Below are 21,164 nucleotides of genomic sequence, written 5' to 3'. Positions count from 1 at the left end.
AAGGGCCTAGGGTCAGGTAGGTAACCAAGAACCCAGTGGTCACTCTAAGAGAGCTTCTGAAGACCTTTGCAGAGATGGCTAGAAGGAAGCCCCTCTTGGATAACAGGACTATGACAGCCTGCTTCCACTCTGAAAAGATTAGGAAAAGGATTCTCTGGTATGATGAGACAAAAACTGACCTGTTTGGTCAGAACTCCAAACATGGTGTCTGGCAAGGTCCAGGCACTTCTCATCATCTGCTTAATACCAACCCTGTGGTGAAGCATGGTGGTGGCAGCGTCACACTATGGGGACAGGGAGTCTGGTCAGAACTCCAGGAAGGATGAATGCAGCCACACACAAAGAGGTCCTTGACGAGAACCTTCTCTAAAGTGCACACCACCTCAAGCTGGGGTGATGGTTCAATGACCAGATGCATACAGTCAAGACAGTGCTGGGGTGGCTTTGGTTCAAGTCTCTGACTGACCTTGAGGGGCACTGCCAATGTCCAGACTTAAACCCCATAGAAAATGAGTGGAGAGAACCGAAGATGGCCTTTCACAGGCGTCTTCATACAATATAAGGGAACTTAAGAGGATCTGCCGGGAAGAATTAGATAAACTGCCCAAATTCAGCCATGCAATGCTTGTAGGGGCTCACTCAAGAAGAATCAAAGCTGGCATTGTTGACACAGGGGGCTTCTGCAAAATGCTGAATGAATGGCCTAAATACTTATAGATAGATAGATAGATAGATAGATAGATAGATAGATAGATAGATAGATAGATAGATAGATAGATAGATAGATAGATAGATAGAGCCAACAAATGGCAGATTTATGCATTTAAAATGAAATCTATGACACAATGAAAGTGAGAAGAAAGTGAAGGGGTCTGAATAATTTCTAAGTCCACTGTAAGTACAGAGAGCTCTGTCACCAAGCTGGCCACTGAGCCCAAAAGCCTCCTACAAGTCAGCAGCAGAGTTCATAGTCTGCCACCTGAGCTAAGAAAAAATGACAAAAAACGACTCATCTTTGTACATGTTGGATGAAAACGTCACACAGACACAAGAGGACACATAAGTGTAAATCTTCCACCTCGCAGGTACAGGATTCACGAGATTTGAGGGGCAGCAGCACCAGCCATTATGCCACCCATCGACACCCTTGAATTAGGACAAAAACACACACAAGTCCTCACCCTACATCCGCTCTGTGGATGAAAACCTTGGCGTCTTCTGTACTATTGATCAGCGTTAGGCCGTGTACAAATATCTGGTGCTGCAGGTCTTCGTTTTCTGGGTTGGTTATGAACATTACATTTGTCTCTCCAGAGCAAACGTTTCTATAGCCAACAAAAGTGGAATCTTCATAAAACAGAAAGGAAAAAGTAGGATTAGGAATGGGCACTTTGGAATGCTTTGCTAAGCTAATGGACACTGACGGACGCTTTCGCATATTTGAGCTCAGAACGCCACAGCAATGTCAACATCGTCCAAGGAATTCAAAGGACAGACACAAACAGAAAGAGAAAGTCTCAGGGATCAAGAGAATATTGTAGAACCCTGGCACAGAACCACAAATGACAGACATTTTTAATAAAGACACAGTTGAGCGCCCTTCAGAAATTTCTAATAAATAAGAACAATAAAAGGGGGATGTTAAAGGTGAGAAATTTTCTGGGGGCTGCCCAACATGGTCATTCTACACTAAAACCGGGTCTCTCTCATGCCTACCTGTTACAGTCATCAGTCCACTGATAGCGTTGTAGGACATCAGTCCAGCGTGAGGGTGACCAGGAGAAAGATTGTGTGCAGAGGCAAAGGTGGGCCAGCAAACGCCACTTCTTCCACCTGAAAATAAATTTATCAAACAGTGAGTGTAAAGCCCCAGTGTCCCCAAATTAGGCTTTTTACAGGAACTCAGGGACATTAAGTATCGGGACTGTGTGACAGTAAGGGAGGCAGACACAGCAGGTTCAGCAAGTAAAAAAGGTGAGGCTATTGATTATTAGGCCGCTGATCTGTCACACCTCTGGAGTGTCAGTTCAGAGCCTGTGGTTGTGGTGTGCTGGCCCAGTTATGTCACTTCAAAAGGGGCCCACCAAATCAACAAGCTCATTAAAAAGGCAGGCTCAGTTATGAGATGTCCTCTGGACCCCCGGAGGTAGTAAATGAGGAGAGAATTAAAACAAAAGTGAGTGCCAGGATGAACAACGTGGCCCATTCTCTCTCTGACACACTCACACTGAGGACTTTCAGACAATGAATTATTATATGTGTCAGTAAACACTTCTGGGGGCTCCTTGATGCCAACTGAAATATGCCTGTATAGCACCTCGGGGGACTGGCACTGCCAAGCCACACATTTTACTTTTATTTACATTTCCTTCCTGTTTAGTCATTCTGGTTTGTGTTCAGATCGCAGAGAGAGAGAGAGAGTGTGTTTAGTTATTTATCTCTCTAGTTAATTGTTAATTTATTAAGGGCTGCTGTAAAAAGCCAAATTTCTCACAGGAACAAATAATGTTCTATCTATCTATCTATTGATTATATAGTACCTTTCATATCTATCTATCCATCTATCTATTTCTGCCAACTACACTATCTATCTATCATATAGTGCCTTTCATATCTATCTATCTATCTATCTATCTATCTATCTATCTATCTATCTATCTATTGATTATATAGTGCCTTTCATATCTATCTATCCATCTATCTATTTCTGTCAACTACACTATCTATCTATCATATAGTGTCTTTCATTTCTATCTATCTATTCCTGCCAACTACATCTATCTATCTATCTATCTATCTATCTATCTATCTATCTAACTAAATCCTAAGCGGACTACACAACTGGAGCTGCTCTTTTGCCAACTCCGTGGTTAGGTCCGCCCTGTTGCTTGAGATTGTGTTGCTGAGTCAGCTCATCGACACAAATTTAGCGATTTCTCAAATGCTATTTCAGCCAGGAGAAGGAATAAGGCAATCAGACGAACATTTATCATGTGAGGATGATGTTTTGATTTCTCCAGTGCCTTCAGTACCAACCAGACATCTTTGTTAAAGGGGTCACATCCTTACTGTCTTCTACAACTCTGTCATGGCTAGTGTGGTGTGCTGGGCTGGTAATGTCACTTCAAGAGAGGCCCACCAAATCACCAAGCTCATTTAAAGGGTGGGCTCAGTTATGGGACCCAGTCTGGACCCTCTGGAGGTAACAGAGGAGAGAATGAAGACAAAGCTGAGGGGGCCATTATGAACAATGCTGCACATCCTCTCCGTGACACACCCACACTGTGGACTTTCAGCCAATGAATGATTCATCAGAAGTGTGTCAAGCAAAGAGATGGAATTTCCATCATACCAACAGCAAAATGGCTGTATAGCGCCTCACTGGGATTGGGACCGACAAGTCGGAAGTATTCTTTCTTCTTCATTTTTTCTTTTTACTCTTTCTAGTGTGTTTTCAGACTAAAGCCTGTGTGTATATGTATGTATTTATTCATTTACTTACTTATCTACCTGTGTATGTCTTTATTTATTTAAAGAGCTTCTGGAAAAAGTCAAACTTCCCCCTGGGGATAAATAAAGATCTTTCTATCTATCTGTCTGTCTGTCTTTCTGCCTGTCTGTCTGTTATATAGTGCCTTTCACATCTCTTTATCTCTCTGTCTTCTAACCATGGCTGCTGAGAGTGTGTATGAAGGAACTGCACGGTTCAGGAGAGCAGCAGACATGCGCAGAGTAACGCGGTTAAGGGTTTACATGGCCACATAACCCCCTGGTTATTTGTGGAGAACCCTACCCCGGTCGATGAGGTCTATCTATCTATCTATCTATCTATCTATCTATCTATCTATCTATCTATCTATCTATCTATCTATCTATCTATCTATCTATCTATTATATAGTGCCTTTCATATCTATCTATCTATCTATCTATCTATCTATTATATAGTGCCTTTCATATCTATCTATCTATCTATCTATCTATATCTATCTATCTATCTATCTATCTATCTATCTATCTATCTATCTATCTATCTATCTATCTATCTATCTAGTCTCATCACACAGAGGAACTCTTTAAGTAACAGCAGAGCCAGCTCTTTTTTTCTTAGGAGACTATACTCCTTTAATGTGGGAAGTGACATCCTTCACATCTTCTACAACTCTGTGATGACCAGTGTGGTGTGGTGGGCTGTTAGCATCACTTCAAGAGAGGTCCACCGAATCAACAAGCTCATTTAATGGACAGGCTCAGTTATGAGATGCACTCTGGACCCCTGGAGTTTGTAGCAAAGGAGAGAATTAAAACAAAACTGAGTGCCATTATGACCAATGATGCACATCATCTCCATGACACACAAACACTGAGGACTTTCAGCAGAAGTGTGTCAAGAGGTACTACAGGGTCTACTGTATACCAAGAGGCATAGTGCCTGTATAGCGCCACACTGAGCCATGTTTTCAGACCATAGTGTATGTGCTTCAACTACATGTATTGTGGCAGATGACTTGTGCCCTTGCCTGGCCAGGATGGCATCATACAGGGAGGACCAGGGGAGAGAACATGCATGGGGTGCTTGACAGCAGCGGTGCCTCAGATTCCCACAGGGCTCCATTGGAGTTGGAGTTCGGCACAGCTCTGTTGGGTTCCATGGGTGCTGCCAGGGGGTCCTTCAGGGACTGTGAGGCCCTACTTTGTTAGGCTTCCACCTCACTCAGGGGAGTGCCATCGGATTAAACAAGTGCACTGCCCCTGCTCCAGGTATCAGAGTCGGGAGGGAGAAGATGATGCTTGCTGGGAGGAGTGTAGGTGGAAGAGAAAGATACAAGACAGAGGAAGAAGGTAAAAAAGTGCTGTGTGCTGTACTTATTTGTACTTATTTGGGAAACAATTTGGGAAGCTTTTCCCCCAGGAAAAACAAATGTGTTGCTGAACTTGTCTGTCTGTCTATTTCTCTAAAGAGCTTTTGTAAAAAGCCTAATTTCCCCTTTCTTACATAGTACTTTTCTCAACTCTCTGCTTTGGGAATAAGCTGCTTTCAAAAGCAAACGTGTAAACCTGAGAATAAAAAGTGAGAAAGGCATCCTTTCTTTACCTTGAAGAGGCCTGGTGCTCCTGTGCGCCACCGTAATTTGGACGTTGGGATCGTTGTTGGTGAGAATGTCTGAACAGTTAAAGTTAGGACTGCTGCCCACAAAGAGAGAGTTCTGAACAATAAAAACATAATAATAAAGTAAGTTAAGATGAGCACATTTATCTAATAAAGCTGAAAGGACTAGGAAGTGAAGGCCTCAAGAGGGCTGGACAAACAGCGGCCTGAAGCAGAACCACAAAATGCTGTGGTGACAAAATGCGATAAGCAAAGCAAACACCGAGCCAAAAGGCCTGACCATTCCCATTCCTTTCCCTACATAACTCCCAGGAACATGTCTTAAAGGTTTAGTTAAACATCCAGAAGCCAGGAAATGCGACACATACGACACATGCGTTGACCGGCTATGAGTGCCATTGCTGTAACAAACCTTCCCGGGAAAAGTGTAAATTCAAAATAATGTCAAAAATTGATTAAATAAAAGGAATCATCATTAATTTAAAGGAAGAGCACCAAGCCAGAATTTGTCTTCATGGTCTACAACGGCGCTTCCCGCATGGAGGTACTCGCACGCAACTGTTGCTGGGGGTGCAAGAATCCATCGAGTAAGAAAAATGAAAAACATTATTTGTACAAAATCTTCATTTATTTATCCATTCCTAAATAATTAAATGGGCAGGCGTCGATTTCGTATCAGTGCAATACGCTGCTTGTTAAAACGGATGACTCCCGCTCTTATGAGCACTTAGAGCTGTGTGAGCATTATGAACTATCATATGAACTCATATACTTCTCAAACCAAGGGGGTGCGAAATCGGCCTCGTCCGTCACTAAGGTTGTGAGGGTAACATGAATCGGGAAGCGCTGATCTAGAACTAAAAGAAAACAGCCATTAAATGAACCGAGAGCACGAAAGGGCTATTGCTTTAAACTTCCCTCTGCTTCCTGTGAAATGATCACACCGAGTAGAATCCCGAGCGCCTCCTTTTTGTGGTCGCTAATTTCAAACAGCACCATAAAAGAGAGCAGCGTCTCAGTTTCAGACCAACAACCTTAGAGACGTGGCCCTCAAGGTAAAAGCCAGAACGAAAGAAAATCAAAATGTTAGTCAAAAAAGAAGCCATTACTGCTAATCTGAATTCCTTTTGCTAATGAACCATAAAGCAATAATTCATCGACCTCCTGCATTCTGGGTTTATCCAAACGAATGTAATAAAGATAAGACAAAAGATCTTAAGTACTCAAGCACAGTAATGTCATATGCAACGCTGCACAGTCCTGCCACCCGAGCCACTGCCATAAACAACTTAGCTGGGATCATGAAAACAACGGCGACAGGATACATCACATTAACAGGCCATAATATTATTATTCAATAAACGGTATGGTTGAACCATAATACGAACTCCACAAAAACAATGCGAAAGAATGAAAAACTAACGAGTGTTATGTCGGCAGGAAGAGGAAGATGAAAACAGTAAACGCGAGTTAAGTCTAAATTCAGTAGCCTACAGTCCGTCCAACTCTCACCAAAACCAAGACCTGTAACCAAAGAATAGAGCAGAGAATCAACCACGAAGCGCACGCCAACAAACAAGTGCTTGATTTTCTTCAAGCGCGGACATCAGGAAGTGTGCGGCGCCGACCATCAGCGATGTCTCACTTCACAGACGTTCAGCTAAGTTGCGATGCCATAACTTCGACGACATAACCCAAGCAAAGCAGCATGGCATTGCGGAAAGGGCTGAACATCGACAACCGTTATTCAAATATGAATTTCAAGTGTAGAAATGAGTTCTGTAATATTTAGAAACCCCACATGGGGAAATGAAAGGCTGTAATAATCCAAGGATGAAATCACAACAGGCTTTGGGAAAAACTTGATTAGAGGAGGAGAGTGAAATGTGCTTTGGTGTGACGCTGAAGTCCCCAAGCACTCTCAGGTGTGTGCGTCTGCGCGGCTGACAGTCGGGCACAAGTCTAAGGAAGAACGCGAGATGTGAAGGTCGTACCTTGATCTCAATTGTTTTGTCTGAATAGCTGTGAGATACAGATGGCGGTTTATAGCTCATTGGCATGATGCCCATTCCGTTGTCCACCAGCGTCACATTGGAGACCTGCATGCTCATCTCCGTCTACAATGAGAAAGAAAAACAAAAAAACCAATTGAGGGTTTACAGGAATGCCCTTCTTGGAGCCATGCAAGTTTGCCAATTATGTGATTTGTATTCGCAGCAAAGCTATAAGCCACCATTGACAGTTTTATCCAGGAAATGTAACGTACCTGGAAATAAATTCCATAGTCCCAGCATTTCCAGGCAATGAATCCTTGCACAAAGGAACAATTTGGCAACCCGTCTTTGTTCATGTAGACCCCATACAAGCCTCCATGGGCCTCGTTGTTGTGCCAGGCTTCAACGGGGTTGAGCTGACCTGCAAAACAATCAGCGTTACGAGATGTTATTATCCATAGATTACTCCATAGATTCTTATTATCCATAGATTACTTTTCATGATAAAATTACAGCCCTCAGATTTAAAAAAAACATGATATGTTCTTTTAAGGTTTGAAAAGGCTAACTAAATACGGCACAGATAGAGCACAAAGAACACGAGCCATCAGACAGGCGAGCCTCTCTTCTGTTTGGGGGACAAAAAGCCCTGTGGCCGCACCTTATCCCTCGTGGCTTCATTGTACTTCCGGGTGGGTGCTCATTTTCTTGTTGACAAGCCCACCCCTGCGTCTTTGTTGGGGGCAAGTCAAGGAAGAGTCTGACGGACTCAATAATTTTAGGGTAACGTAGCATTCATCTTAAAGAAATAGCATAAAGGCTTAATAAATGTCAGAAACCAGATAAATGTCCAGTGAACAACACAATGTACACTAAATATAAGGATTGATTTAGGAAAAAGTAAAACTGAGACGGTCAAGTAAATAAAGAATGTACCAGAAGAAAGGCCGATGAAGAGATGACTAAGAAATCAGCAAATGTCCTAGAAACAGCGAGAATGGACAGATGCTCTAAAATTTCAAGGGTGGTATAAGAAGAACCAGAATATAATATAATATAGCCTTTTATTTTATACAAACCATTTGGGTGTAAACCAATGAACCAGGGTGGCATGGTGGCGCAGTGGGTAGCGCTGCTGCCTCGCAGTTTGGAGACCCATCTGGGTTCACTTCTTAGGTCCTCCATGCGTGGAGTTTGCATGTTCTCGCCGTGTCTGCGTGGGTTTCCTCCCACAGTCCAAAAAAGACATGCAGGTCGGGTGCATTGGTGATCCTAAATTGTCCCTGGTGTGTGCTTGGTGTGTGGGTGTGTGTGCCCTGCCTGGGGATTTGTTCCTGCCTTGCACCCTATGATGGCTGGGATAGGCCCCGGCAGACCCCCCGTGACCCTGTGTTAGGATATAACATGTTGGAGAATGACTGACAGACCAATGAACCAACCGCAGTAACTGTATATAAATTCAATAGTTTATAAAATGAACTTCTATCCTTTGTTTCTCAGATCATTCTGACCCAGCTGCATTTGAAGAATTCTCCTTCCAAGGTATTTTGTCGAGGAGTCATTAACAGATACAATGAACAGCTTTTCTCCTTCCTGATTACTGATTTGTCCTATTAGGGGACGTTTCCTTCTTTAATAAGATGTTACATTTCCACCGCAGTTTCTGGGGATGTTAAACTACACAACTGCCTTGACTTGCGTAAATGAAGTCTGCAGCTGAAAATCAGCAGAAAAGTCACGTAAAGTGATGGGGGCTTAATGGTTATTCACAGAAACCTGACTTCTAAAATGTCTCGTAAACCCTTATTCTGAGTAGAGAAATTGTGCTATTGGCCTTTGACAGACCTCATCGACCGGGGTAGGGTTCTCCACAAATAACCAGGGGGTTATGTGGCCATGTAAACCCTTAACCGCGTTACTCTGCGCATGTCTGCTGCTCTCCTGAACCGTGCAGTTCCTTCATACACACTCTCAGCAGCCATGGTTAGAAGACAGAGAGATAAAGAGATGTGAAAGGCACTATATAACAGACAGACAGGCAGAAAGACAGACAGACAGATAGATAGAAAGATCTTTATTTATCCCCAGGGGGAAGTTTGACTTTTTCCAGAAGCTCTTTAAATAAATAAAGACATACACAGGTAGATAAGTAAGTAAATGAATAAATACATTTATATACACACAGGCTTTAGTCTGAAAACACACTAGAAAGAGTAAAAAGAAAAAATGAAGAAGAAAGAACACTTCCGATAGATAGATAGATAGATAGATAGATAGATAGATAGATAGATAGATAGATAGATAGATAGATAGATAGATAGATAGATAGATAGATAGATAGATAGATAGATAGATACTTTATTAATCCTAAGGGGAAATTCACATATTAAAGTAAAATCCCCCAAGTTATTCTTATCTCAGCAGAGTAAGGCCAGAAGCACACGTAACGGTATGGCGACCCTTTGCAGCGCGCAGTCACACAGCCAAGAAGAAAAGAGCGCACGGCGCACATTGCAGTCAATTTGACTAAACAAATCTATAAAACACAGACAAATTACCACACGCATCCTTCTTATTTTTCAGTTCCCCACAATGACGTTTATTTCTTTTTCGTCTGTGCAATTTAATAACGTCTGAGTGCTGGATGACGTGCACATGTGATTATTAGGAAGCCGAGTTTCTGCTTTACTCCGGTTATGTGTGTGCGTATTTAAAGGTGCTTCGTGTTTCAGAAGACAGCAGCACCAGACTGACAGTGTCAGCTTAGATTTCAAATTCACTTTAACGCTTCGACTTTGTTTTTGTGGAGATGTGTCATGACATTTACAACGTGCATTATTTTTATTTTTTTTTTTGGACATCCAAGAGTTAGATGTTTAGGTCATTCACCTTCCTAATATTCTTTCCTTTGCTATTCATTTTTTACTTATTCTCCCACATCAAGTCCTGCGTCTTTTCTTTTTTTAATTCATTCACCAATCTTACTTAATTCAGCATGAGGGTCTGTGTGGCCTAGTCTGTCCCTGCAGCACTGGGTTCAAGACAGGATTTGACCCTGGACCCTTTTAAAGATTCCCTGCGGTGGTGTGCCCAGTGAAAGATCCCCGTGAACAGCATATAAAATGAGGAGAGATGGAAGGCCTGAGTCACCGCTCTGCTCATTAGCTTCTGGCGTCTGGTAGCTCCTTAGTCCTCTTCTACCGCTATCGCCTCAAGCATAAGTGTGTAATGTCAGGAGATAACCTAACCGGAAATGAGCTGTCATCTGAACAGTACCAAAGCTTAACAAGTAAGCATTCCAGAGGAACAGCAATGAACAAAAGTTTATAAAATAAAAAGAAATCTCATTTTACTTCATTACTTATTGGAAAGAATCCAATAGAGACGGAATAAAAGGTTACCTGGGCAAGGTTCTCCATTAATTCTGTATCCAATTCTTTCAAATCCGCTAACGATGTTATCTTGAAGGATGCTGTTCATGCCGTTGTTCACCTGCGGACCACAAATATGTTTGTTCAGGTTAGAACTTCTTCTCCTCCTATTAGCTTCTAAAGTCTGCATTTCCATGAGCACAGAACATTGTAGGATTTTGTCGAGACCGTCATTGGAAATCAAAAGTGACGATTTTTTTTTTTTTAATTTCATGAAACCCCGTACCTGTCCATTCCTCCATCTGTTTTCTAACACTTATTCAGGACTGAGTTGTGGAGGCAGCAGTCTAAGCAAAAATGCTCAGATGTCCCTCTTCTCAGCCCATCTCCTTCAATGGGGGACTCACCCAGGCGTTAGCAGGCCATCCGTGAGACATAATCTACCCAGCGTGTTGTGGGTCAGCTCCAAGTTCTCCCCCTAGGTTGGACACCAATGAAGCAGCAACCCAGGGAGGCGTCCTAATCAGACACCTGAACCCCCTTCATTGGCTCCACTCGACGTGCAGGAGCAGCAGCTCGATTTTGAGCTCCTCCTGAACGTCTGCACTCCTCACCTTGTCTCCAAGTCTGAGTCGAGACACCCTGTAAAGGTTTCTCATTTCTGCCAATTGTATCTGGGATCTACAGGGTGTCCCACTCGGGAGTACAACTTTAAAAATGCGAATTACTCGCGAACGCGTGAACGTAAAGGCGAGCTGTAAGAACTGAACATACCTGTATTTAGTGGAAAACAAGTCCACATTACAAAAGGTGCTGAAAATGTCCTCCCCCAACGTCCGCGCACAAGGAAACGCGACTCTCCATATTTGAGAATGTCCTCTGTAACGTGTCACTGTCGATGGCAGCAATTTCACACTCGATGTTTGCTTTCAGTTGTCCGGTGGTCCTGGGTTTGCCTGCATAAACCTTGCCCTTTAAATATCCCCATAGAAAAAAATCTGGGGGAGTTAAATCGGGCGATTGAGGTGGCCACAAACCTTTCGAGATCACCCTGTCTCCAAAAAACGATTGGATCTTTTCCATACTGGCATGAGAGGTATGGCACGTTGCCCCGTCCTGTTGGAAGTAACCTCCTTGAAGTTTGTAGTCGCCCAGTTGTTTCACAAATTCGTCAAATATGTACAAGTATTGCATGCTTGCTTTTGCCACTCTGCAGGGTTGATGTCTGGAGCCGCTGCCACATCCGGGGCCGCCGTAGCGGTGCCCGCTATAGTGCCCGCCTCTTTATGACACAGAATCAATTCTTCATTAAATAAGGAATATTTTGAACCTTGTTGCATGATGATACGTTGCAGAGTAATTCGCATTTTTAAAGTTGTACTCCCGAGTGGGACACCCTGTAGTTCTTTTGGGTCCTACTCAAAGCCCATGACCATATGTAACGGTACGAAAGCCTTTCGGTACGCTCAGCCCTCTCTTCACCATGCCTGACCGGTATGTCTGTATAACTGCTGGAGTCACTCCACTCCCCTGTCGATCTCCTGCTCCCCTTTTCCCTCATGCATGAACGAGATCCCGAGATACTTCAACTCCTCCCCAAACCTGAAGAGGGCGCTCCACCTTTTTCCAGCTGATTTCCGTGACCTCTGACTTGGAGGTTTTGATCTTCACTTCACTTCACTCTTGTCTACAGACTGCCCGACTGAGTGTCTAAGGTTACAGCCCGACGAAGCCTCGTTAAGGGCAGATTTCAGACTAACGGTGCAAAGACAAACTTTATAACAAGAACCGCAGACTCACGTGAGATAAATTAGGAAGCAGTATGGTGGCAGGCAGGACTTTAAGGATATTCACATTTCAACTTGAAGTTATTATGGGCATTATAAAGGAAGAGAATTTACAAACTCATTGGGCTGAATGGCCTGTTCTTGTCACAGTTTTTCTAATGTTCTCACGTAATGTCACAGTGCCCCACTACTGTTAGCTCTTTTACAAGAACACGAGAGCACAGATAAAAGACGATTATGTAAAAATTCCCATAAACTTGTGGAAATGGGACGTCATAATGTGAACGGCAGAGCTGTGTGGACCTTCAAATCTCAACCTTTTTACAAAGAGGTAAGGTGTCTAAGGAGTTTGGGGCCACATTGGACCTCTACAGGACGTGTATTCAAAGCCCAGCCCTTGTCAATGATCCTTACTTCAATGGCCGCATGCCACAGGGAGTTTGTTAACTCCAGTCTGTCTTGATACGTTCCTGGCCACACCGACAAAGCGACAAGGTTTCTTTGTATCCTGCTTCTAATTCCCCAGTCGCGTATACCTGTAAATTTAACACAAAAGTGGAAAGTATTAATAATGACACCTTCAAAATAACCTTTATAATTCTTAGGACTGGGTGACTGGGAAAGCCACAGAAGAACACGGAACACATTGTCATGTCTGAGGTGGCCTTTGCTTTATGACACGGTGCGTTATCATGCTGAAAGTTATTACAATTAGAAGAGGGGCAAATTGTGGCCATGAAGGGATAGCACATGGTCAGCAGCAAGACTCAAAGAGACCATGGCACCCAAACGATGATTGACTGGTACTAATAAGCCCAAAGTGTGCCAACAACAACAACATTTATTTCTATAGCACATTTTCGTACAAATGATGGAGCTCAAAGATGAAGAAAGAGAAAAAAAGACAAACATATAAGAAAATAAAATTAGGCAATACTAATTAACATAGTATAAAAGTAACATCCATTGGCCAGGGAGGACAGAAAATACAAAACAAAACAAAAAAACTCCAGATGACTGGAGAAAAAAAAAAAGAAATCTGCAGGGGCCACGAGACCACCCGCCCAGACCCCTCTAGGCATTCTACCTAACATCAGTGACCTCAATCAGTCCTCATGGTATTCAGGGTTCACTTGGAAGAACTTGATGATGACTGTCATGTGGACTTCTGGCCTTTCCATTGCACCACCATCAGCCTGGACAGTTGACATAAATCAGACTGGTTTCATGATGGTTACAATGAGCTCAGCGTTCTTCAGTGGCTTTCCCAGTCACTGGGTCTGAATCCAGTAGAGCCCCTTTGGGATGTGCTAGCAGAGGAATGTGCAGCACGGTGTGATTCTATCACGTCAACACGGACCAGAATGCTCCCGACATCTTCTGGAAACTACGCCATGAAGACCTGAGGCTGTTTTGGAAGCACAAGGAGGTCCTACCCAGTATTTGTAGATGGGCTCCTAAGAGTTTCCTCAGTGAGTGTAATGTCAGTCTACTTTATAACAAGAATCTGAGTGACATTTTGGTCTTCTCGCTGTGACCAGTGACACCCTTTCAACACCTGTACACTCGGCTGCTTTGTAAGTGGCCCACTACACTGGGGCATGATGAATTTAGATGACTTGCTAAGAACACCCAGTTGAGTGTCTTCCTTATGGGGTAGGCGTTGCATTGCCAGCCTGTGACATTCACAAAGTGCCACTTTTCAGTAGGTCAGGCAGGTACAGTGTGAATGGAGAGGGGAGAACCTCATGTGGGCAATTCCCCTGAATCTGTGTCAGTTAAATGGTGGGGCACTTTGAACAGAGACCCTGGCATCTCCTTCAAGAGAAGAAAAATACACGGAAGAAAGAATCAATAAAAAGAAAAGAAGGTTAGGGACACAATGTTTGGGCTTTGTGTCCTTCATCAGAGGTGTTGCTCCTCAGCTCTCTTTTATATTCTTTTCATTTTGTGAGTAACCTTCATCTTTTTATTTCTTTAAGATGTCTTTCCATATAATGCACCTTCTGTCATCGTCCTCATGTCTGCCCTTCTGTCTGTATGGAACAACTTGACTCTCAATTGACCTAATTTGGTGAAATTTGTCAAGCAGATTTGACATTTCATTGCAGTCCAGCAGCCATAAAGCCCAGTTGGTTTTTTCAGGATTTTTTTTTTTACCATCTTACCTTCTCCAACGGTGAAATGGATGACATTGTCTTGGACACTGAGGCCGCTGGTGCCAAAGATGCCAATTGCTGGAGAAAACCCTTGGTGGAAAGCACAGCCTTTGATGTAAGAAGAAGCGTTTGCAGAAATCTACAAAACAAACAGCATCATCTCAGAAGAAGTCGTGTTCTCAGTTTGCTAGTGAAAGGCACTGTACTGTACAGGGACTTTAAATTATGAGGTGGCAGGTTCTACCCTGGCCTTTGCCTCACTGTGTGACCCCTGATGAGACGTTTTCAAGGGCTTGTGACTATTTATTCATTTATGAATCCAGTCTCCAATTTCAGGTCTAGTCAGGCTTTAAGCCTGCCATATTTCTGGAGTCAGGCTTATCTTGTCCTACATGGTCTGTAGGTTTTTTGGAGGCCTCATCCATTCACTGTTTTGTGGAGCCAGAGATCTGCAATAAAATCCTCGTCATTTAAGGTCCAGTGGCTTAGCCACTATGCCATACTGCCTGTACTCAGACATGCAAGCCCAGGTGGCACTTCATGGGACCTGAACATGTAGGAACCAAGGAGAAGTGTATGTGTTGCAGAGTAGTCCTTAACTTCCTTTCTCTGTCCACCTCTAGAATGGACCAGGACACCCCATTGACATCAGTTCTGCCCCACTTCCAGAAGCCCTGCCTCTGACGGCCATTCTGCTATATAATTAAGATGGCCACCACAGCTTCTGACAAGGACAGACCTCTCCAACATAGTAAAAGCTTCTTGAAGCCTTCAATAACTCTTCTTTTTCAGCCAGAGGTTTCAGTCCTGAAAGACTACTCGCCTACTTTTGTCTACGATGCAGTGAACTGACTTTCTTCAGATGGGGTTTTCCAAAACTGGACCCTCACTTTTTTAATGACTCCCTGTCCCTGTTGACTGATTTGAGATGCCATAGGAGATTTAAGAGGTCCACTGACTTTGTTACTGTCCAACATGTAGAGGGCACTGCTCTAACATTGGATGCATTCAAATCTTTTGGATTTTGTTAGGTCACTTTCTAATAAAGACGACTTTGTGTTAAGTCATTGTTTGTGGGCGGGCAGAGGGTCAAAGCCTAATCCACAAAGCAAGAGTCAAAGTCTAAAGGGGACAAAGTGACATTCCTTACAACACCAGCAATGCGTGGCTATAAATATGCAATATGTTGTTGTTTGATTTGGTTTTTACGTAAGTAAGAATTCCACAAGTGGACATCAGGAAATGTGTTCTGCCATCTTTTATAGAGGTACGCCAAGGAACTCAGGGGTCAGGTGGCACCTACTGGAGCTGTTTCAGCAAACACAATGGCGGTGACCATGGCTTGCACAAAATGGTTGTTCTCAATCAACGAAGGACCTGACAATCTAGTATCAGTGAAGAAAATGTTAGAAACAATTAAATAACAAAAATGAACCGTGGCCTGTTCCAAATCATGAACAATTCAATTCACATACAAAACCAGAGTGTGTAGGTGGCGTTAGTCAGTAATTCTTTCCAAACAAGAAGCTCACTTACCTCTCCAACATCAACAAAAGCCACCGAGTATCGGGGGTCCGGGTAGTCCCTGAATCCTTCCTGGCCACTGTGGTAGAATTCAACGTCGCTAATTCTGGCAGTTCCTGTTACAAGAGAAACACTCGTGTGTTGAAATCGACATCAACTGCACTAACTGAACATACGCTCTATTTCTGAGCCTGTGTCACAGTCCATTTGTCCCATTGTTTGAATTTTATGTCACATAAACATTTTCACCCTGTAACACGTATGCACTCTCCTCAGACCACCAGCAGGTAAAACGGTGCGTCGTTAGATTTAATGGTGAAATCGCAACTGAGTTGTGCTCACCTGTGTACTGCAAGTTCTCAAAGAAGGTCCCAACCAACACTCGGGCGCCATAGGATTCCTGGTACCAGCCGGGGTAATCTTCACTGTAGATCTTGATGTTGCGACTCAGAAGTCCCACGTCGCCGGCCAGTCTGTACTCCTGATCGCTACCGCTCACATTGTAGGCTTCACCTGGAAAAAAAAATACATTTAAAAAGGTCAATTTCCATATATTATAACGGACTGGTTGGCTGATTGATTTGGTTATTTTTTTATTATTATTACAGTAATCCCTCGCTATATCGCGCTTTGACTTTCGCGGTTTCACTCTATCGCGGATTTTAAATGTAAGCACATCTAAATATATATCACAGATTTTTCACTGGTTCGCCGCTTTCTGCGGACAATAGGTCTTTTAATTTAGGTTACATGCTTCCTCAGTTTGATTGCCCAGTTGATTTCATACAAGGGACGCTATTGGCGGATGGCTTAAAGCTACCCAATCAGAGCATGTATTGCATATTAACTAAAACTCCTCAATGCTATAAGATATGCTTCCCGCGCTGTGCTTGTTTGCTTCTCTCTATCTTTCTCGCTCTCTCTGCCTGACGGAGGGGGTGTGAGCAGAGGGGCTGTTTGCACAGAGGACACGGACGCTCCTCTACAAAATGCCGCTTTATCGCGGTGCTTCTGTATACTTAAAAGCATGTATTGATTTTTTGATTGTTTGCTTTTCTTTGCGAGCTCTCTCTGACATTCTCTGCTCCTGACGCGCTCCTTTATGACGGCGCTCCTTTGAAGATAAGATATGTTTGCTTTCTTTTAATTGTGAGAAAGAACTGTCATCTCTGTCTTGTCATGGAGCACAGTTTAAACGTTTGACTAAAGGGTGTTATTTCATGTCTAGAGGGCTCTAATAATGTTAACAGGGTGGGAGAGTTTATAAGGGCTTAAAATATATAAAAATAACCACACAAACATATGGTTTCTACTTCGCGGATTTTCACCTATCGCGGGGGTCTGGAACGCAACCCCCGCGATCGAGGAGGGATTACTGTATTTTGGTGAACTATTTATCTGAAATCAGTGTAAACCCAAATTTAGTTTTTTTCTTCACTCTTAATATATTTTTTTAATGCCATTTACTTTGATTAACACAAGAAGTCTTGAAACCTAATAATTTCAAAGAAGGCTACAAAAAGGACATAGCAGCGCTAGAAAAGGTCCAGAGAAGAGCGACGAGGCTGAGTCCAGGACTACAGGGGATGAGTTACGAGTAAAGATGAAAAGAGCTGAGCCGTCACAGTTTAAACAAAAGAAGATTAAAAGGTGACTTGATTGAAGTGTTTAAAATTATGAAGAGAATTAGTCCAGTGGATCGAGACTTGTATTTTAAAATGAGTTCATCAAGAACACGGGGACACAGTTGGAAACTTGTGAAGGGTAAATTTCACACAAACATTAGGAAGTTTTTCTTTACACAAAGAACGATAGACACTTGGAATAAGCGACCAAGTAGTGTGGTGGACAGTAAGACGTTAGGGACTTTCAAAACTCAACTTGAAGAAATAAGTGGACAGGACTGGCGAGCTTTGTTGGCCTGAATGGCCTGTTCTCGTCTCGAGTGTTCTACTGTTCTAAAGTAAATAAGTTCAATAGGTTTGCAGTGTGACCACTAGGGGTGTCACCGAGCCACAAACACCAGGTTCAGCTATAATGCTGTTTATTCTATCACAGTATCTTGACGGGTTTAGCTCAGACCAGCACAATATGAATAAACAGATTTGTACCTTCTGTCTCCTTCCACTCCTCCTTTGTGAGTGTTGTCCTCCACCTTCGAGGTCATATGGCCTCCTTTTACGGTGGACCCGAGAGCACCTCCGGTGCCTCAGCATTTAACGACAGTAACCCTTCGGGGTTTTATGGAAACTCCCCAAAGTAGGGACGTACATTCTTCATAGCACCAAGAGGTTCGCCCTTTTGTGCTACAATATCCCACTCATCCCTGCGGGTGTCCAAACTGGGACCCAGTCAGAAAAGTAGTGCCATATATCTCAATGAGGCACTGCTGTGTGAGTTCCAAAACAATTTACTTACATCCTGATCTCATTAAAGCAATAAGGAGGAAGGCGTCCACATCCCTTTCCCCGTAAAGCCCCAATCTCGTCAAAGCGTGTCGTTCTGCTTTGTGAAGTATACGAAATGGACTTTTCCGGAACTGCACTAATGAGTGTGTGTGGCTCGTGGATTGAGAGAACAGCCATTTACTTCTGGTACTGAAAAATCCCGTAATGATGATACTCGTTTCCAGTACCAGCACACCGCACAATCCTGCTAGGTAGGATAGACAGATGGCTCTTTATTTGTTCTAAAGGGGCAAATTATAACAAACAACAACACCCCCCCTAAAACTTACATGACAATTACAGAAAAGAAGGAAACTTTGGGCTTAGCTTGTAGCAGTGCTACCATTAGTTAGAACTGCATCTCCCAGCAGTCCTTGCAGGGGCTGTTGGGGTCAAAGGTGGCCAGAGGGGTTTAAAAGGAGGGCAGGGGTCGAAGAGAAGAGGGTTTGTTTTGGTCGTTTTGTGCTGGTATTTAACTGTTGAACTGCCTGTCGTTGTCTGCCATATATCATCGTGCCCTGGATTGTATTGTTTGTTGGGGTCTGGATATCATTTGTCTACCTGTTTACTGTTACTGAGGACGTTGTCTGGATTCATTGGCTTTCACGGAAGAAGGAGCGCTCCTGAACCATTCATCGGTCATCATACTTCAGCAACTACTGGTAGGACTGTGTTTTTCCATTTCCCTCGCTTCATACAAATCACTGGACATAACCTCACCGCTGATCATTTCATACATGGACTTTACTGCGTGTTTGTCGTGTTTATTTGTTAAATGTAATATCGCCGAAGGGATCAGGGGTGGTATTGTTGTTTCAATTAGTTAATTTAATTTCATTATACTTTTTTATCATTTAAGTTCCCAGCGTGTTTTCTTTGTTGTCTCTGTAGTGTGTGTGTGTCGTGCCAAGGCTGGGTTTGTCCCTGGTAATCCTCGATTAAAATCAATAAATCGCCATCACGCACGACGGTGTGAATCTTAGCGGCTTCTGACCGCTACAAGCTAAAGATAAGAGAGCAGTCACAGTGGGGCACTATAGAGGTGTATCGCTGTAAGTTCTATGAACCCCAGGACATTGGCGTAGCTCGGAGGGGGCGGTCCGCCCCGGGCAGCACATTTTTGGGGGCGCCATTATTGGCCACAAGGCTCAGTACAATTCGTGTGTAAGCAGCAGGGTTCGGAAAAATATCATTCATGTATGAAAAAAGTCAAATTCTCTGATTTTTAACCACAAATGCTTGAAAAATAATATTCAGACTGTCCTTCTGCATCAGACACAGCAGTTGAAATGTATGAGGCAATGACAAAAATAAACGGAAACGTTACACCGATAATAATTTCTAGGAAGATAAACAACTAATTTACAATTTATAATTTCATTTTGTTATTAATCTGAATGCATTCTTGCTCTGCGCAGAAAACATCCCCACCTATTACTTTGGTTGTGGTTTTCGTAGCGTAATTATATTAAACTAATAATCAGAACACGGCTTATCAGTGTGTCTACACTATATTCTTGTCTAGTTGATGCTTATAAATGTATATAAAAAATTATTGCTGTTTCTTCATATATGAATAAATCTATGCAAAATGTATCTTAATTTTTCTCTATACGTCATTTTAATTTTCTATTTAAATAGTTTAACATATTCAGTTATGTTGGAGGGCAGCAAATTGAAGCCCCGCCCCGCCCGAGCGGCACGAACTCGAGCTACGCCACTGCCCCAGGAGCTTTTCTCGACACACTTTGACTGAACAATTTGTTCAATGTCATGGTGCCACAGAGAGGGTGTGCAGTGTTGTTTGTAATGGCCGCCAGTTTTGTCTTCATTCTCAGCTCCACCACTACCTCCAGCAGGCCCATAGAGCGTCCCATAGCTGAGCCTGCCTTCTTTATCAGCCCAGCACATCACACTGGCCGTCACAGAGTTGCTAGGACTGGTAAAGGATGTCACCTCCCACATTAAAGGAAAGAAAGGCTTGTCCCTTTGTTATGAAGGTCTTGTGTGTTATGAGGCCAGTCCAGCCTGTCACTGATGTCGACATTAAGATGCACGGAGCTGCACACACCCGTTCAATCTGACTTAACACTCGGTCAGCTCACCGATGTGTTTATAGGTAAGCGATTCATTCAGAGTTAGGCTCTTCATGTCTGTTGAAATGGCGATGATCTTTCTTGTTTCTGTCTGCCAGGGGTCATAGCTGGTAGTAGTGATCAGCACATCATCACCAACCTAATGATAAATGAGAAACAAACACTTAATCAAGAGGAGCGAGAGAGGCAAAAATACAGTCAAAGAAATGAAAGGATCAAAGTGACAGATGGAACGTGCTGGTCATGTGATGTCAATTGTGATATCTCACTGCGATACAGTACAATACAATACAATACCGTTTATTTTTGTATGGCCCAAAATCACACAAGAAGTGCCACAATGGGCTTTAACAATTCCTGCCTCTAGACAGCCAACCAGCCATGACTCTCTAAGAAGACAAGGAAAAACTTTAGGGAAAAAATAGAAGAAACCTCAGGAAAGGCCGCTCAAAGAGAGACCCCTGTCCTGGTAGGTTGGGCGTGCAGTGGGTGTCAAAAAGAAAAGGGGGATCAATACAACACAATACACAGAACAGAACACAAGTCGTCCTCAATGCAGTATAAAAATAAAACTAATAAAAGTACGGAGCAGAATTTAACAGTGCATGAAATCACAAGATGCCATTTGGTTTCCAGCATTAATGTTGAAATCAACAAGAAACGTATAGAAATGTGTCC

At 43.0% G+C, this 21,164-nt stretch overlaps 1 protein-coding gene across 1 annotated transcript in view; it reads right to left on the bottom strand.

The window, feature by feature from the left end:
- Window positions 1-21,164, bottom strand: part of pkhd1l1.1 (PKHD1 like 1, tandem duplicate 1) — a 149,528-nt gene that overhangs the window by 21,175 nt on the left and 107,189 nt on the right. Inside the window, exons 59-69 of the mRNA XM_039736590.1 lie at window positions 20,496-20,625; window positions 16,286-16,456; window positions 15,956-16,059; window positions 14,429-14,558; window positions 12,675-12,796; window positions 10,504-10,594; window positions 7,375-7,523; window positions 7,103-7,225; window positions 5,094-5,205; window positions 1,717-1,833; window positions 1,182-1,347 (exon numbers count right to left, since the gene is read on the bottom strand). Of these exons, the coding sequence (XP_039592524.1) occupies window positions 1,182-1,347; window positions 1,717-1,833; window positions 5,094-5,205; window positions 7,103-7,225; window positions 7,375-7,523; window positions 10,504-10,594; window positions 12,675-12,796; window positions 14,429-14,558; window positions 15,956-16,059; window positions 16,286-16,456; window positions 20,496-20,625 (1,415 nt within the window). The remainder of the gene's footprint in view (window positions 1-1,181; window positions 1,348-1,716; window positions 1,834-5,093; window positions 5,206-7,102; window positions 7,226-7,374; window positions 7,524-10,503; window positions 10,595-12,674; window positions 12,797-14,428; window positions 14,559-15,955; window positions 16,060-16,285; window positions 16,457-20,495; window positions 20,626-21,164) is intronic.

Source organism: Polypterus senegalus, chromosome 15 (assembly GCF_016835505.1).
Source record: "Polypterus senegalus isolate Bchr_013 chromosome 15, ASM1683550v1, whole genome shotgun sequence".
Classification (NCBI taxonomy): domain Eukaryota; kingdom Metazoa; phylum Chordata; class Cladistia; order Polypteriformes; family Polypteridae; genus Polypterus; species Polypterus senegalus.
This window is presented reverse-complemented; position numbering and strand designations above follow the sequence as displayed.